We start from the raw sequence: 18,251 nt of genomic DNA on the forward strand, positions 1-18,251 counted from the left end.
TGTGTGTCCGCGCATTAAGTTGGGAAAAAATAAAGAGGAAGAGTAGAAGAAGCAATGCAGAGGCTGGATTTATTTGTACAAAATGACTTCGCAAATGAGATTCTGTGCTGACCACCGAATGTGTCAATATTATCATGGGCCCGGCCTATGCAAACACAGCAGAGCTCGCACACGGCGCGGTCTATCCGGGCTACCTGCTGAGCGAGGTGTGCATGGTCCTGTTAATGTCCAACACCTACGCACTCGAATCAGCCGCAACGTGACCTGTGGCCTCGGCACTGGATTTTCACTTATGAATGGATGCGTCCACGGCCAGGCGATGCCAAGTGCCATGTACATGCACCGATAATCGATGTGATTAGGCCGTGTCGTAAACTGTAAACCTCAACCGAGCAATCAATAATTTATTTCAAGAAAAAAAAAACATGGTGACGTATTTAGACAGCCACTGACAGCCAAGCAGGCTCACAAAAAAGAAGAAATAATAAAATTGATTGTCACAAGCTGAATATCTGATACCCTATCATACCCTAACTACAGTCGAGTGTAAGTATCAGCCAGCTCCAAGCCGCTTTCGATCCCACTCGCTGTAACCTTTCACTGATACATATATATGTGGATCTTTTAGCCCTAGAAACAACTTTAAATTGCCAACAGTACGACATAGTTAATGTACCACTCTGTGCAGTTAGGGCACCGATATGTCTTAGTATTAAAAATAGCTGGATGACAGCGCACAATATTTGGCTGCCCCAGGGCGATAGAGAAGGAAATGAGCTGCACTTAAATGCATGCGAGAAAACCACTCGATGCCAACAAGTGGATAAGAAGCCACCACCACGACACAAACGATGCCCAAACGAACTATCAATGTCAGTGAATTGGCAAAAAATTTAAACTCAATTTGTATGCAGGCCGGAGTCCGAGCCCGAGCCGGAGCCGGAGCCCGAGGAAACCCTTTACTTGACACACCTCAACAACGGCTGCGGCTCAAGTGGCATCCACACACACACAGACAGGCAGACACACACACTCACACACACACACACACACACACACAAAAATACGTCGATCGATACCGTCTGCCGTTGCATTAATGTGAGGTGATGAACACCCAGTTGGGCAGCCCAGTAAGCACAGGCAGTACTTCAGCCAGGGGCTAAGCCGCTGAAGCATGCGTATCATCAGTGCACAACAAATCTTAATGATCGTTATGGCTGTGCGCGAGGCGTTGATGACGCGACCATGCCATGATCGGGCACATTTTGAATGCCCAAATGGTGCTGAGCTCCAGCCCATTCATCGATTCATTCATTTCATGCAATGCCCCGAAATGAAGTGCTCGAAATGCTTTGTTAAAGGATTTTGCCCTGCATTGATCGTACATATCATAAATACATATATTTTTGTTTCGTTAATTTTATATTTTAATGTGTATTATCATGTACCACCGTATATTTATATACTTTGTATGTCACTTAAACTTAAATACAAAGCGCTAGCAAATGAGTTTGGAAATGTTTTAGAACTTGTTGCTAAACAAATTTGAGAATGCGCCACTCAATCAATATAATACAATACAAAGTGCATTATTTATAATCATAATACATATACATATAAAATATTAGATAACTTTTTAGAGAATAAGAATATTTATATAACATATGGATGCGTGTGTGTATGCGTAAGCGCCGCTTAACTCTGTGCTAAACACGTTTCGATTCATGCAACTGAGTTGACAATTTTTGCCATCATTTTTAAGAATTCTTTAGCCAATTAGTGTTTGGTTTCTTTTGTTTAAGTTAAATAATAGTATTAAAGCCACAAATGCGTCTAAAATGGGAATTGAATGGATGGGAGGCCTGCATGGGGCAACACTTGTCTTTTCACAACAATTTACTAGTTTTTATTTAAATTTCTTGATGCTCTTTAGTATATTGGATTTAGTTCTTAAGCTGAAACACCAATATTAAAACGATGGCTAACAGAACAGCGGTCAGGATGGCAGCCAATATCAACTTCTTCTTTCGCACTTTGTTCTACAATAAATAATAAATGCAAATTAAGAGCAAATTCATATCAGATATGCTCAACACTTACCCGGTAAGAGCTAGCCTTGCGCAAATTTTCAGTGCCTTGTGAAACGAAAATGCTTGTTTGTTCCACCTGAGACTCGATCGAATCGACTGTTAAGCCTTGCTCGTAAACCATAGCACCTAGATTTTTGTAGATTTCATTGACGCCCACTATGTTGTTCTCCAGCTCGCGTATGGCACGCTCCTGTTCCTCAAGTGCTTGCAGGTCAACATCTTCCTGCATTTGAGTTTGTATTTGCTGCTGTTGCTGCTGATTTGATTTGCGATTGAAGAAGTTGTCCTCAAAGAAGGAACCATTGTCATTGCTACTGGCATTGGTATTGGTTCGTGTCGAGCCAGGTGGATGTGAAATACTGAAATTCTGGGCGCGCGCCTGATGTAAAGCACTTCTTTCAATATCAGCTGTTTTACGTTGAATAGCCTGCAAAAACAAAAACAAATATTGATGACTAGAGTTGTTACTTTGCTTATCATTAAACAGATTAACAAACCTGGAAGGCGGTCAATGCCGCTGTGAACTCATCCACCAGACGATCGCGCTGTATCTTAAGGTGCCGCTCTTTGCACTTGTCCACCTCCATTAACTGATTGTTTGTATCGGTCACCAGCTGCTTGGTATAGGTCATTAACTGATGACTATGTACAGAAGACATGTTTTGTTTAAGTATTACAAATATACGTTTAGCTTTGCTATTTGATAAGTAAGGCAAGACTCTTACAAACACTTACAGCTTCTTCTTCAATTCGGGCGAGTCCTGTGGCGTGTTCAGCTGATTGACCATTCGCTGCATAGTGGAGACTGTGTCGTTCGAGTATGCATAGTAAAGTGATTAGTCATAGATGAAAAATATACGCCCCAAACTACTCACCATTTTGTTGGACTTTTTGTATGCTTGTCGCGATTATTTGTGCTAATCGCTGAAAATCAAATTCACTTAGGCCACCGCCCACACCTCCTGCTCCTCCTCCAGCACTTCCTCCTCCTGCCACACCGCCTCCTCCGCTGAGGCCATTCTCCATATGTTGTAAATCCATGCTTTCGTATGCAGACACCTTGCCAATGTTCTTTTTAATGGTACAGAAACCAGTTGTTACTCTTGATTTTCTGAAATTTTCAATAAATGGTTTGCAATTAAATAAATTATTCACTGCTCTGATTTCTACTTATATCATTATATGCGTTTCAGACAAATACACCTGTAAGCGAACTTGTGTGTGGTTGTATATGTATTGTTTTCTGTTTTTGCTTATCGAAGGGGACTTGAGTAGTCTTTGTTTTACTCTTCGCTGATATGTCATCACATCCCTCACCTTGCTTGTCCTTGTCAACCAATCCAGCAACCTTTGCAATCAAAGCTTAATCAACTGCATGTCTATTAAATAAATTAATTTACAGAGCGATTTTTTTCTAATAAAAACCAACAAATTTTGCAAGAAATATGTAAGTTTATAGAGGTGGAGAAATAATTTAATACACGGGCTTAATCGATTATTTTAAACAATCGTAATGGCATTGTTGAGTGTGGCCGTATAGGAAATATGTAGAGATGATAATGTACTATCGATATTTCGCATTTCAACTTGTAGTAGTGTTAGAAAATTTAAAATATAAAGATATTCAATTCAAATTCAAAATGGACTTGAAAGGATTATGTATCCTTCTTTCGTATAACACGGCGGTCCCACTGCCATTGTGTAATCACATAGCATTTAAATTACCAAAGAAATAAATTCCTAACGTAAAACATATGTAAGTAAAATTTAAAAATAAGCTCTGCAATATCCTTTTTGAGCAATTAATTAAGTAAATCGTAATTAGTTTAATCCTCACACAGTTTTTAATATTATCTTATGAATAATGCATATTTACTCATTAACAACTTAAACTCTTGTCAGGACAACAAAACAAGCTAAGCAAGCTGTCTAAAACTGGAATGAAAGTCCCGTTCGCTGGAGTTCTAAAATCAATTATTCAAATTTTTAAAATTCCATTTTTTAAATTCCAATATAATGAATGCAATTAATCTAGCGCGAACACGATTAAATATAATACTGTCATACATACTAAAAAGAAATGCTACAAAAAATTTAAGAACATTTCTTTAATTATTAAGAAACCTGTTTATCAGGGAATCACTTTTAATGTATTCAGAAAAACTGTCTACCCAGAGGAACTAATGCAATACAAATGATGAGAATCTTTTAGAAAACTGAAAAGTCAGAATCAATTTTATTATGGTTTCTCCAAAAATTGTTAATGTGTAGGCTGTGTAACCAATGCAGTTGCATCTAACGATTTAGAAAGCGGGTAGATCAATTATCTTCATTTGCATAAATTTAATGCATATTCAACACTCAGTGTGTTGTCCCCAGATATTTGATAGCCGTACTGCAGCTATGTTTCCTGAGCAACCGGTTACTTTTTATACCAGATCGAGTTTTTAAATTTTAATATACCATTCATCTATACTAACAATACATTTTGTTATGCCCAAAACTGATATAAAAAGGCACGTAATTCCTTCAACACTGCTTAATCGGTTCTCGACCAACGCCGGAGTACGAAGCAACGAAGCCGAAGCAAAAGTCACCAGTCGAAAGTTTTTCATTTTGAGTTCATCAAAATTCGACGATGCATACTTTCTGGTTAATGATCTCCATTCAAGTTGCTTTGTGCTCTTGTCATTACATGTATGGGCCAGGTGCGTGACTTTTAACAGTGTGCCAGAAATATTTAAAATAAAAAAAACGGCGACAGTGTGAAAGATCGTTAACCGAAAGCGAGCACAATACAAATAAAAGGTTTTTTAATTAGCCTAATCGAGTGTTAATCAAACAAACTGTGCACATGCGTAGGAATTCAGAATTTTGTATAATTTTTTTAAATAAGTAAACATTGATCAAGAACTTTCACTTAACCACGTGATTTATATTTCTTACACAGATCGTTCTTGGAATATACGCTCTAAGGGTGAGCTAAAGAGCAAAGATTTTTGGTTTCATGATGCACAACGTACGGTCTATGAAAAGACCTCGACTGTACCGAATCAGTATTTGGCCAAGAACATAATCTTATTCCTCGGAGATGGCATGTCTGTGCCTACTGTAACGGCAGCCCGCATCTATGATGGTCAAAAGAAAGGCATTGTAGGGGAACGAAATCGTTTGGAGTTTGAAAAGTTTAACTACGTCGGATTATCAAAGGTAAGCTAAGCTTTAGAATAATCTGTAATCAATAGACAGCTTGATCCTGATTTCCTTTAGACTTACTGCGCAGACAAACAAGTTTCTGACTCGGCCGCGACTGCCTCTGCCTATCTGTCGGGCATTAAGGCTAATTATCTGACGATCGGTGTTTCAGCTGATGTAAAAGTTAATGACTGTGAAGCAGCCAAGTCGCCCAGTAATCGTCTCTCGTCCATTGCGACATGGGCGATGCGTGGACGTAAATCTGCGGGACTGGTAACTACAACTCGGGTCACTCACGCCAGTCCAGCTGGAGTTTATGCCCACACCTCGAATCGTGACTTTGAGAGCGATTTTGATGTTAAGGATCAAGGACACGATCCTAGCAAGTGTCCAGATATCGCGCAGCAGTTGTTGTCCGATGAGGGCCAACGCTTGAAAGTTGTCATGGGCGGAGGTACTAGGAAATTTCTGCCCAATACAGAGAAGGATGTGTACGGCAATGTAGGCGAGCGTTTAGATGGACGCAATCTGATAAATGAATGGCAAAGAAGCAAACACGGCAATGCGCAAGTGGTCTTCAATCGTACTAATTTGCTGAGCATCAATCCTTACAACACGGACTACTTGTTGGGGTTATTCAATGCCTCTCATTTGGCATATAAATTGGATGAAAGCATTGATACTCCAACGCTCGAAGAAATGACCGAAACTGCCATTAAAGTTCTATCAGCTAATCCGGGTGGCTTCTTTCTGTTTGTCGAAGGCGGTCGTATTGATCATGCTCATCACGAGACTAAAGCCAAGAAAGCCATGGAGGAAACTGTACAATTTTCAAACGCTGTCAAAAAAGCAAGACAGTTGACCAAGCCTTGGGAGACTTTGATTGTGGTCACCGCTGACCATGGACATACAATGACCATTAACGGATACCCCGATATAAATAACGACATAACTGGCCTAAGTTCGGAATTAAGTGACCTCGACTATTTACCTTACGCCACATTATCCTATGCCAACGGTCCTGAAATGAATCGCTTCTACGAATTGGAAACATCAAATAACACCGTTAAACGCGTGGATCTCCGCAATCTAAATATAGGTGATAAGGATGCAAGGTATCCACATGGCGCTCCTTACTCTGAGGAAACTCATGGAGGTGGCGATGTTGCAGTTTACGCTAATGGTAATAGTTAGAAATTATAATAAGCGAAACAATATTTATATTTAGTGATAATCTTTATATTGCTTCTCCAGGTCCCTGGTCGCATTTGTTCAGCGGCGTTTACGAACAAAACACAATTCCTCATCTAATGGGTTTCGCTTCATGCATTGGTCCTGGCATAACGTATTGCGATCTCCGTCCGAAAGCCGCCTACGTTCCATAAAATATTTATTTAGTTACTAGTTTCGAGTATTTGTGTAGAGCACTAAATCTCACTTAAAAACAAATAATTATATTTTAAAAATCCCCATTTTTACTGTTGCTATAATTAAAAAATACTGAAAATCACATGAGTTTGGTATTATGCTAAAACTAGCACTAAAAATGGCGCATTCGACATTTATATCAAATAGAAGGTACGGTCACTCTAAACATCTCCGCCATTTTAGCTGTAGCTGCAGAAAAATTTTCGCAACAATAGTTGAGGGAGCTGTTGTTTATAATGTAAATAGATTATATGTGTGATTATCGCATATTCGTAACAGCTATATAAATAGTAAATTGTCAACTACGGGCTTTACTTGCATTTATACGTACGCCGCACGCCGGTGGCTAGTTGTTCGACTGTACGAGCGGCTTGTAATTGTGTGCGTGTGTGTGTGAAAGTGGAAAAAGTGTGCACGGCACCGCTAAATAAGTTGGTCGCGTGCGCCTAAAATCAATTTTGTTGTTCAGTAAACGCTCACGCAACCATGGCCGACGGGGTGGTGCTGGACTTGTATGCCGAAGATTTGGACAAAGATTTTGCCGGGCAAGCTCAGGTAAGTTAGCATTACCACGCTTTATATGTCAGATGTGTATTTGTGCCATGTATACATGCATGCGCGCTTTTATATGCAAACGTATGTATGTATGTGTAATGAGGGTATATTAAATAACAATGTTGATACTCTTGCAAATATCGATAAATATTTATTTTTGTACGTATATATCGAAATATTCAACACACTCAAATTTTATAAAAAGGATGAATTTGGTGGCGACGGCGTCGATTTGTACGATGACATCGGCGGCCCCACCGAGCCAGTAGCTGCAGGCGGCGGTGGCGGTGGTGGCACCCCAACTGGAGATAATGCATCTGGACCTGGATCCATCGACGGCTCCTCTAATGTCGGTCCCAATGGAGTTTACCATCAGGGCAGTGGTAACCAAACTCCAACAATGAATCGCCGTTATCAGCTATATGTGGGTAACCTGACCTGGTGGACCACAGATCAAGATATCTCGAATGCTTTACGCGAAATAGGCGTCAACGATCTGCAGGAGGTGAAATTCTTTGAGAATCGTGCTAATGGTCAATCGAAAGGGTTTAGCGTAATATCGCTGGGCTCGGAACCTAGTTTACGCACTGTACTCGATCAATTGCCCAAAAAGGAAATGCACGGCCAAACCGTGGTAGTCACCTACCCAAGCAAGCAAGCGCTTACGCAGTTCGAGAGCTTACAAAAGACACGTCCAGTACCGCCGCCGCAGCAAAACGGACCACCACGTGGACCCGCACCGCCCAACATGGGTGGACCGATGCCTCCGCATCCGGGCGTACCCCAAGGTGTGCCTCCAGGACATGCGCCACGCATGAATCCCAACTTGCCGCCAGGTCAATACCGACCACATATGTCGCAAGTGCCGCAGGTTGGACCCAATTCTGGACCTCCTCGAATGCAGGTGAGCTATTGCACTTTTATAGTTCTTTTCATTTTGCTTTCTTTTACCCGTAAGTCGTAGCTTTTTTAATTTCCCGTTAGCAAGTGACCATAACAAAAGAGTTCTTGAGTTTGTTTGGGATTGTTTGGCTCGTCAGCCCGAATTAACAACGCCATTTACATTTCTTTTTAACTATTACTCATTGAAATTGTTCTGAATGCAAAATTTGATATCTTCAAAGTCGAATATTTGGTCGTATATTTAGCTGATCAAAGATTGGTAATTTTTAATTTAACATAGATAAGTGGAATTGAAAATACATCATTATATCATGACATGTTCTTAATGTTCTTGTACAAGCAAGTATGTAACTGATAGTCCCCAGCTGGACCTCTATATTAGATATTTATAGAACTGTATTTGAAAAGAATATGTATACAAAAATGACAATCCTAAAGTATTAATAAATGTTTGATAATTCCCAAGTGAAGCTAATACTTTTTATCACGTAGAAAAAACATTTTAATTTGGTTTATATTTGATAACTTAAGAGTACTAGACATGCAAAAATACGACTGTAAGGTTATTATTGTTCATTATTATGATTTTAAGTACGATACATGTTTTGGTTTAATAAAGAAAAATTTCAGAGCAATTTTATAGAAATTCTTGAGTTAAGACATTTTTGTATCTATGAATTCTTTATGCATAAGCCTATATATTACCATTTGATTTTTTTTTTCCTTTTTAATGTAATTTAGTGCAAAACTTACTTGCAAATTGTTTAGACTTCAAATTTGTTTGAGTACACCTAATGGTAGCTATCTTAAGGCAATATTTGTTACTGTAAATGTGCTGCATTTGTTTTGCGATATATATATGTATTTAATATATATGTACTATCTATTTAAATATAACTATATAAAAATGTTTATGTATTACGCTTTATATTTATATTCCATTCCATGTGTTTTATGACAACGCTTACGCACACTTCTACCCACCACAACAACAACTACATCTACAATAATAAAAAAAAATACGTAAATTATTAGCCGCCAATGCATCCACAAGGCGGCCCAATGGGCAATCAACAGCCACCTCCCAGGTATCCGCCAGCGCAAGGTCAATGGCCAGGTCAACGTCCCGGTGGACCCCGACCGGGTCCACCAAATGGACCACTCCAACGACCACCAATGGTAAAAAAATTCCTAACAAAAAACTGTAAAAACAATACCAAAGTTATCCTATATATTATATTATTATTTTAAAAATATCAAATTATAATATAGTAGAAAAACGAAACCAAACTAACCCAAGTTAAGTTAACTTAGTGAACGACATTAGAGTGTCTCATCAATTGTATTCAGAACATTTAAATAACTGCACATGTTTGTAACTGCAACAGCCACAATATGTCCAACCCATCCACAGACACAGATCTCATGTACATACATCCACGACGAGGCTACACACAACTGTAACTGGCCTAATTGAATTTCTAGGGCCTTCGATGTCATTCTAAGCGCGGTTGCTAATTATTTATTTTATGCTTTCTTTTTGCAGTTCCAGGGACCAATGGGAATGCCAGTTCGTGGTCCTGGGCCGGGTCCTGATTGGCGTCGTCCACCTATGCATGGCGGCTTTCCGCCGCAAGGGCCGCCCCAGGGTCCACCTCATATGCAGGGTCCGCCTCGTCCGCAAATGGGTCCTGGTCCACCACCTGGTTCGGGTGGACCACATGGCGCTCCCGCTCCGCATGTCAATCCAGCGTTCTTTAATCAACCGGGTGGTCCACCGCCGCATCCAGGTATGGGTGGTCCTCCACATGGCCAACCAGGACCCCAGCCAGGCATGAACATGCCTCCTCAGCATGGACCACCACCTCATTTTGCACAACAGGGTGGACCGCGCAATCCGTGGCCAGGACCTCCGCAAGGCAAACCGCCAGGCGCTTTCCCCGATCCACAAATGGGGCCGCAATTAACGGAAGTTGAATTTGAAGAGGTAATGAGCAGAAACCGCACGGTCAGCAGCTCGGCGATTGCCAGGTAAGCCCAAAACTAATTAAGAATATTACTTTTATAACCAAATAATTTTTTATTACCACAGAGCTGTTTCTGATGCTGCTGCTGGCGAGTATTCAAGCGCCATCGAAACATTGGTTACAGCCATTTCCCTCATTAAGCAATCGAAGGTAGCTCACGATGAGCGCTGCAAGATTTTGATCAGCTCACTGCAGGACACACTGCACGGCATTGAGGCCAAGAGTTACAATCGACGCGAACGTTCGCGTTCCCGCGATCGTTCTCATCGCAGTCGTCAGCGTCGTGAGCGTTCAACTTCGCGCTATCGTGAGCGTTCCCGTGAACGAGAGCGTGATCGTGATCGTGAGCGTGAGCGTGATGGAGGGTAAGTTTCAATGTGGTAATTTATATTTATCATTAATCCACAACATTTGTGCATCCGCCAACAGCTATCGAGAGCGTTCGCGCAGTCGTGAACGCGAGCGTCAGGCTCAGGACCACTACAGAGACGACAGGTAGTTGTAATCTAATGAATCAAAGACCCTTGACCCTAACATTTCCACTTTGTGCTATAGCAGCAGCCGATCTGCACGGCCACGTAAGTCTCCAGAGCCTGTTGTTGCAGAAGCCGCTGAAGCGCCGTCATCTAAACGCTATTACGAGGAACGCGAACGTTATCGCTCTTCGGATCGTGAACGTCGTGATCGGGATCGGGACCGTGAGCGTGAGCGCGAACGTGATCGGGACAGGCGTGAGGAGCATCGTTCCAGGCATTGACTGCTACACAAGCGAGAGCAGAATTAATAACAACCAATACACACCCAAATACATCTTACACCTCCTAGACACTCTTATTAACACAACATAATAATGATGCAGCAAGCTGAACACGGCCAGCCACAAGATTAACAAATTTTGATTTGTATCTAACATTACCAATACGTAGGATATGAATATGGTATAACATAGTTTCTCCTAGACGTACTAAAGTAAGCCGAAATGTTGACAAGCCTCTACAAAAAATAAAAAACGATACACAATTGAACGACGGACTGCCAAGCCCACAAAATCACCATATTAACGGCATTAATTCTGCATTGCATCTGAACACATCCTGATTGAGGTCGTCAGTGCGGATGAAGGGACGGGACGGATGGACAGCAGCTACAGACGAAATAAACTACAATCAACATCATCGACGTCATCTTCGCCGCAGAATTTCAATATTATTGTACTTTAATATTTCGGTTTATTTAATAAAACATATATATATATGAAAACTAAAAAATGTTCGAAAAAATACTCAAACTGTCTTGCGTTGTGTGTCTTCTTGTACCCTATACATATATACAGAAATATAGTTTACGAATCGATATACATATATATATTTAAATTGTACAACTACAACGCATTTAATATAAATAATATTGTTATATTAACACTTGCATCTTTTTGCAAATCGCAAAGATTTAGCCAAAAAAAAATATATGGCCAAGAATCGTAATAAGCTCAATTGTATTACAACTTTTTTTTTTGTATATCTTGCCTCAAGCATTTATTTAAAGTTGACTTTATTTATATAAATTTAAGCGAGCTTATTGTGCGCGTCTGTGTGACTGATCCTTAACTATAATTGTTGACTGACCTTATCCAATGGATAAGTAGTATATATTTATATACATTTATAGCTAGAATGACAATATTAATATAATGTAAATAAGTGGTATGGATGAGCTGTTGTGTGTCTGTGATGATAAATTAGACTATACACAAACATTATAAACTAATTGAGGCCTTAACAGCATTTATTGTAGCGTTTTTAAATGCGATCAAGCTTTTATGTAGTTGCTATGTAACACTGATTTTTTCATTTTTTTATATATTCTATAAACTTTATTTTTATTTGTACTATGTACACAAACATTTGTAAATGAAATTTAACTTAAATCTTGCTACACTAATCCATATGATATTTGTGTAAATTATAGTTTTCGACATTTAGTACCTGTAACTTTCTTAGGTCTGATCTAATACGAAGTATTACGACCTATACGGCCGTTTAATGCTTCTAAGCTAACGATATTTGTCTTGTACAAACATAAAACTGTGATTTTGATTGAAAATGAATATTCATACATATACACTGTAAATCATGAACAACAGGTAACGTTATATATACATATATGTATATAAAAAATAGTTTGTAAGTGCGTGTCTTGTTTAATTTAATCAGATAATATCAAGATTACAAAATCATATTTATGTCACCCATACCTAAGACAAATCGTTATTATTTTTAATTTTTCCATTATTGTTTAAAACCATACGCACTATAAATCACAATCTTCTATTTAGAGCAAAGACTAGTACTAACGACCCGAAATAAAATGTACAATTATAATTTATTACGATGGTTTCATAATTATTGATAATCATAGCATAGCATACATACAAATATTTATCTTAAAGCACATTTTCATTCAGATTTGTCGTTAATTAATGGTCCAACAATAAAGATTCCTTCAATGAAGGTGTCGAAAATTTATTCAAGTTCAGTATTTCAAAAAGTTATCGCGCGCCGATTATTATGTCAAAGTTTTTTACTTAAAGTGTGCCCATATGTTCATTTCCATACAAAACGGCTACCCTATCATCTGGAAGCTTCCTCAAATGCGTTATTGCTCAACACTAAATTGCAATAGAGATAAATAAAAGTGAAATACAAATACGAAAAGATCGACATAGTATACAGCGTAAAATCAGTCAATCCAATACACACGGCTTTACTGTTCTAGTTCACATTTCGTTCACACTTCTCCGTTCGATTAATATAAAAAGAAAAAACAGCCAAGTTTTGAAGCAGAAAATAAGGATACAGTATGGCGGATACAGCACAATATCTAAATGACCGTTTCCAACGATTTATGCATGGCATCGGCGAGCGCTAGTGAGTATGCAAATATGTATGCCTTAAGCTAGTACAAAAGTCATCGTATGATGCGTAATTTGAGGCTAAGTGCAAATACTTTAAGAGGGGGCAAAGCTGATACCTTGCGTCACTTTGAGGCTGACGTGTTGTTTTGTTATAAATCCACATCAACAGTTGGTCTAATCAATAGTCCTTGAAAGCAATGGACACGCATAGTTGAACTAATGCCTTCTGTTTTTCTGTTTTTAGTGAGCCATTCATCCGTCAGCACCTGTCTAAGGTGTATATGGTGCTGGCTAGCACCACCGCTGCTTCGGCAGTGGGCGCCCTGTTCCAAATGCGTGGAACTTTCGATATGGGCATGTTAGCGGCCATTGCTTCATTGGTGCTGGTTCTTGGTCTGCACTTTTATAAAGACGATGGCAAAAATTATTACACACGCTTGGGAATGCTTTATGCTTTTGGATTCTGTTCGGGACAAACATTGGGTCCATTGTTGGACTACATTTGCAGCATTAATCCGGCGATTATCTTAACTGCACTAACTGGGACATTTGTAACTTTTGGTTCCTTATCGCTAGCCGCTCTGCTTGCTGAACAGGGCAAGTATTTGTATCTGGGCGGCATGTTAGTGAGCGTTATAAACTGCATGGCTCTTCTCAGTCTCTTCAACATGATCTTTAAATCCTACTTTGTGCAAATTGTAAGTAATATCAAAGTGTATTCAGATTGATCCAGCTAATATATTATCTTCGTCTTAGACTCAATTATACGTTGGCGTCTTCGTTATGGCTGCCTTCATAGTGTACGATACCCAAAATATTGTGGATAAGTGCCGCATGGGCAATCGCGATGTGGTACAACATGCATTGGATCTTTTCTTCGACGTGTTGAGCATGTTCCGCCGTTTGCTGATTATCTTAACGCAAAAGGTTTGTTGACAAAAACCTTATTTCAATTGTCATCTGTTAAGGTAGCAATAGTATGTTAGACTTGTGCTCAATGTTGTGCCCTATCTTACAGCTCAAGAGCTTTATGGTTTAATAGTCGTTAGAACAATTTAGCGACGAACCCAATAATAAATACCCTTGATCTGACAATTTTTATCAATCAATATCTTTAAATTGTGCAAAACCATAATTTTTATATTCACTCGAAACGGTATTAACGATTTAAGCTTATACCTATATTTCGTATGTCCAAGGCAATAAGTATACTTTCACAAAAGTCTTTAGGTGTTATTTTCCTACTGGCCTTTCGCATTTGATTTTTTTGATGGAAGTATATTTATTTCCAGGTTTACGAACAACTCATTTAAAATCGATATCCTCACATAAAGCTCGCCATTTGTGAAACTATATTTATAACCTTGGAAACAGTGATTAACATATTGTAATATTTCATTTAATTTTCAGGAGGAACAAAAGCAGAATGATCGTCGCAAGAAGAAGCAATAAGAAAAATGATCTACTGACAAATTTCAAATGAATTACATTGGATACAATTTTAAATTTCAAATAAAAGGAGGGCCCGTGTTAATCTTTTGGCTTTCTATTATATATTCCACCAAATACACAAAATTGAATATTTGGTACACGAAAACCATGCAAATCCCGACCTAAATACCATCTAATAAAACTCAATTCATTCAAAAGACTATAAATGTAATTCGTATGGCCATGTGCTATTGAATAATTCTTAATGAAAGGTCCCAGGTTTATGGTTTATATCTGTATGTTGTATTAAATTTATAATATCTTTAATATCTATTTTTGGTTGATAATTAATTATTTATTGTATTATATATACATACAGTGGAAGATAATTTAATAAAAATATATTTTCCCTCATGTAAACCCTTTGCCATTAAGCGAAAGGACTATTGAGATTGCATTCGTTGATTGTATCGATTAGCTGAACAATTCACTCGACCAACAAACCAATTTAATTAGGTAAAGTAGTAGTCAGCTAGAAATGTTTCTCGGTCGATTATTTACCATTTGAGTTTGTTCTGACCAGCGCGCAACATGTCCCAGCCGACGCCAATAGTGCAACCGTTGTTGCTGCAATTCCAGCAACTGTTTTTCTTATCCAAATTAGTGGGCGTATTGCCACAGGATTTGGCCAAGTTTCGATTTAAGAATGTATTGGAAAAGTCGCGCAATGGCATGATCTATATGCTGGGCATGTTGATGCTTTATATAGTGCTCTATAATCTGCTCATTTATTCATTCGGAGAAGAGGATCGCTCGCTCAAAGCAACTCAAAGTGAGTAGGATAAGACAAGTATTTACTTTAATTAAATAACGAAAGTATTCAGGCACCTTGACATTCGTTATTGGCCTGTTTTTGACCTATATTGGGCTTATCATGATGGTCACGGATCAGGTGACGGCGCTCTTTAACCAAGGACGACTGGGCGACCTCTACGAACGTATACGCGTAGTTGATGAACGTTTGTACCGCGAGCAGTGCCTGGTGGACAACAGCACTATAGCAAAGCGAATTCGAATAATGCTTCTAATGACGTTTGTTTTTGAGCTCTTCATTCTGCTGAGCACATACGTTAAGCTCGTTGATTATACGCAGTTATTATCACTATTGTGGATTGTCTCCGCAATTCCGACTTTTATCAATACTCTGGATAAAATTTGGTTTGCCGTGTCGCTGTATGCCCTTAAGGAACGTTTTGAGGCCATCAATGCCACGTTGGAAGATCTAGTGACAGAGCACGAAAAGTTCCTAACCTGGTTAAATGGAGACGACCACAATAATTCCATTGAGGACCACGCAGCAGAAGAATCTGCATCGCAACCACCACAATACGACAGTAATCTGGAGTACTTATACAAGGAGCTCGGTGGTATCGACGTAGGTTCACTGAGGGGTTCAGGTAGCAAAGGCAAGAACAAGGTTGCCCCAAGTAAGTAATACATATTTTTGACTTTTTGCTCACAATCATGTGGTTTGTTATATTTAATGAACTTAGTTGCCCACTCGATGAACTCCTTTGGGGAATCGATTCAATCGCCTCGCAAGCTTCAACAGTCGAATGCAACTCCAATGATAAACATGGCTCACGAAAGCGAGTTAAGCAATGCAACCAAAGTCGAGGAAAAGCTGAACAATCTGTGTCAAGTTCACGACGAGATCTGTGAGATAGGCAAGGCAATGAATGGTTTATGGAGCTATCCAATACTTTCGCTAATGGCGTACGGCTTCTTGATATTTACGGCTCAGCTGTATTTTCTGTACTGTGCCACGCGAGCACAGTCGATACCTTCGTTGTTTCGCTCTGCGAAGAGTCCCTTTATCACGGTGGTCGTGCTGATCTATACATCGGGAAAATGCATTTATCTGATTTACTTGAGCTGGAAAACATCGTTGGCCTCCAAGCGCACTGGCATCAGTTTGCATAAATGCGGAGTCGTGGCTGATGATAACTTGCTGTACGAAATTGTGAATCACTTGTCACTCAAGTTGCTCAATCATTCCGTGGACTTTTCGGCTTGCGGTTTCTTCACGCTGGATATGGAAACTTTGTATGGTGTGAGCGGCGGCATCACTAGTTATCTCATTATTCTCATACAATTCAACTTGGCGGCACAGCAAGCAAAGGATGCAATCAACTCATTTAATAGCTTCAACGACACCGCAGGATTGGTGGGAGCTGCCACAGAATTTGGTAATGAAAGCTCTTCACTATTCGATCTGGTCACTACTACCATGATGACACCTTTGAATTAGTGAACTTCACGAACATCAATTTATGTTTATTGACATATTTGTGTAGGCACCTTTTTGGCACTTTCTCTACTTGATTAAATAAAGATCACGTTGCAGTTAAGCATTTGTATTGGTAGCTTGCCACATCCAATTCTTGAAGCAGTTGCTTAAACGTTTCATTGGCTCCATCGTAGTTCAGAATGGCGACACACGATATTTGTGCTCGCTTGTACAGGGCATGGGCTAACTCCCGACGCATTAGCGAGAAGCAGTAAGGCACATTTTGCTGCTGGCAAACAGACTTCAGTTCATCTATCGTATCGTCCAAGCCGCCTAAACAGATGTTATAAAAGGAATGATAGATAAAAGGTTTTTACATATAAATATCTTAGTTACCAGGAATAGGGCAGATCTCACAGTCGGGTGCCAGGATAAGCAACTTCACTTTGTAAATGCGCAGCCTAGACAATGACTCTCGAAAGCCCACCACGAAGCGGGGATGTGCTCGTGCTTTAATTTCATTATGAGCGTATGCGCGTTTCTGAAAACGATCCAAGTCATTTAGCAATTGAGTTGTCAACTCTTTCAGACGGGGTGTCGTGCAGTTATCGCAGTAGCTGTATATGAAATTTATGATCAGTTGGTGGAGCTACATTAATTTATACGTTACGCACCTTCTAAACCGCCGGGAATGTATTTTATGTGTTGGGGTGGGTAGGGCCACTTTTTTTGACGTACCCTCATCCAGAGAAAGACATTTTAAGTCTTCTATAACTTGTAAGGCAATTGGCTCGACGTTCTGGTGAGCTGACGGATTCTGCTCAATTACTTTATTTTCATTTGCCGTGACACAGAAAGCTAAATTATGGACCTTTTCTTGTAGAATAGAATTAACATTTGTTTCATCAAAGCCCAAAGAAACACATTCTGAAGCCTTTTGTTCCTGTTCCACACATTTTGTGTTATCAACAATGTGCTGCTTAAAACTGCGATAGTTTCGAATGATGCGTTTTAGACGTGCTATTCGACGTTTAGGATGCAAACGCGTCTTTCCCTTTCGTTTGGTTTGCAGTGACACCGACTTTCTAGCAATGATCAGGTGGGGTCGTCTTTGATGTTTCTGCTTCTGCCGAGGCACCGTAAGAAAATCGAACAGAGACAACTTTTGTTCGACATTGTGCTTGTTTTTATACTTCGAACTGTGCAGTAGCTTTCGTCTGGAGGCTCCATTACCCTCTTTTAAAATTTGATATGTACTTTGGTTTATTATATTAACTTTATCTGAATATCGTGACATTTTAGGTGACTGTGTTGTAGAGTTTGAAGTGTATTGGTGTAATTTTTTAATCGAAATATGTATATCGATAGTAACAGCTATTAGCATATATTTTTCTACCTACCTGATGTTTGGTCACACA

At 39.4% G+C, this 18,251-nt stretch overlaps 6 protein-coding genes across 9 annotated transcripts; 4 read left to right on the forward strand and 2 right to left on the reverse strand.

Moving 5' to 3' along the window:
• Positions 1 to 1,878: 1,878 nt before the first annotated feature.
• On the reverse strand, positions 1,879 to 3,574 carry LOC6581767 (syntaxin-7). Its single transcript, XM_002007453.4, has 6 exons — positions 3,408 to 3,574; positions 2,966 to 3,201; positions 2,826 to 2,895; positions 2,588 to 2,732; positions 2,101 to 2,517; positions 1,879 to 2,039 (listed from the first exon to the last, which is right to left on the reverse strand). Exons 2-6 carry the CDS (start codon positions 3,129 to 3,131, stop codon positions 1,944 to 1,946), a joined length of 894 nt encoding a protein of 297 aa, XP_002007489.1. The 5' UTR covers positions 3,132 to 3,201; positions 3,408 to 3,574; the 3' UTR covers positions 1,879 to 1,943.
• Positions 3,575 to 4,619: 1,045 nt separating this feature from the next.
• LOC6581768 (membrane-bound alkaline phosphatase) lies at positions 4,620 to 6,795 on the forward strand. The gene is made up of 4 exons (XM_032731413.2): positions 4,620 to 4,798; positions 5,041 to 5,300; positions 5,361 to 6,468; positions 6,540 to 6,795. The coding sequence occupies exons 1-4, from the start codon at positions 4,729 to 4,731 to the stop codon at positions 6,668 to 6,670; spliced, it is 1,569 nt and encodes a 522-aa protein (XP_032587304.1). The 5' UTR covers positions 4,620 to 4,728; the 3' UTR covers positions 6,671 to 6,795.
• Positions 6,796 to 6,863: 68 nt separating this feature from the next.
• On the forward strand, positions 6,864 to 12,583 carry LOC6581769 (cleavage and polyadenylation specificity factor subunit 6). 3 transcript variants are annotated; one of them, XM_002007455.4, is made up of 7 exons: positions 6,864 to 7,268; positions 7,474 to 8,172; positions 9,207 to 9,350; positions 9,718 to 10,202; positions 10,264 to 10,563; positions 10,628 to 10,693; positions 10,754 to 12,583. In XM_002007455.4, the coding sequence occupies exons 1-7, from the start codon at positions 7,200 to 7,202 to the stop codon at positions 10,953 to 10,955; spliced, it is 1,965 nt and encodes a 654-aa protein (XP_002007491.2). In that variant the 5' UTR covers positions 6,864 to 7,199; the 3' UTR covers positions 10,956 to 12,583. The 3 variants fall into 3 exon arrangements, with proteins under 3 accessions (XP_002007491.2, XP_032587303.1, XP_015017513.1); XM_032731412.2 differs by having other exon boundaries at positions 10,757 to 12,583; XM_015162027.3 differs by lacking the exon at positions 9,207 to 9,350.
• Positions 12,584 to 12,856: 273 nt separating this feature from the next.
• Positions 12,857 to 14,876, forward strand: LOC6581770 (bax inhibitor 1). Of its 2 annotated transcripts, XR_004364342.2 has the most exons (5): positions 12,857 to 13,125; positions 13,357 to 13,810; positions 13,869 to 14,039; positions 14,131 to 14,268; positions 14,523 to 14,876. XR_004364342.2 is itself a non-coding variant. In XM_002007456.4 (4 exons), the coding sequence occupies exons 1-4, from the start codon at positions 13,058 to 13,060 to the stop codon at positions 14,562 to 14,564; spliced, it is 735 nt and encodes a 244-aa protein (XP_002007492.1). In that variant the 5' UTR covers positions 12,858 to 13,057; the 3' UTR covers positions 14,565 to 14,876. The 2 variants fall into 2 exon arrangements, 1 of the variants encoding a protein (XP_002007492.1); XM_002007456.4 differs by lacking the exon at positions 14,131 to 14,268 and having other exon boundaries at positions 12,858 to 13,125.
• A 258-nt stretch (positions 14,877 to 15,134) lies between these two features.
• Positions 15,135 to 16,954, forward strand: LOC6581771 (gustatory receptor for bitter taste 66a). Its single transcript, XM_002007457.4, has 3 exons — positions 15,135 to 15,375; positions 15,428 to 16,030; positions 16,097 to 16,954. The coding sequence occupies exons 1-3, from the start codon at positions 15,135 to 15,137 to the stop codon at positions 16,852 to 16,854; spliced, it is 1,602 nt and encodes a 533-aa protein (XP_002007493.1). The 3' UTR covers positions 16,855 to 16,954.
• On the reverse strand, positions 16,851 to 18,236 carry LOC6581772. Its single transcript, XM_002007458.4, has 3 exons — positions 17,508 to 18,236; positions 17,230 to 17,450; positions 16,851 to 17,166 (listed from the first exon to the last, which is right to left on the reverse strand). Exons 1-3 carry the CDS (start codon positions 18,215 to 18,217, stop codon positions 16,940 to 16,942), a joined length of 1,158 nt encoding a protein of 385 aa, XP_002007494.3. The 5' UTR covers positions 18,218 to 18,236; the 3' UTR covers positions 16,851 to 16,939.
• Positions 18,237 to 18,251: the final 15 nt, after the last annotated feature.

Source organism: Drosophila mojavensis, unplaced genomic scaffold (assembly GCF_018153725.1).
Source record: "Drosophila mojavensis isolate 15081-1352.22 unplaced genomic scaffold, ASM1815372v1 contig_74, whole genome shotgun sequence".
Lineage (NCBI taxonomy): Eukaryota > Metazoa > Arthropoda > Insecta > Diptera > Drosophilidae > Drosophila > Drosophila mojavensis.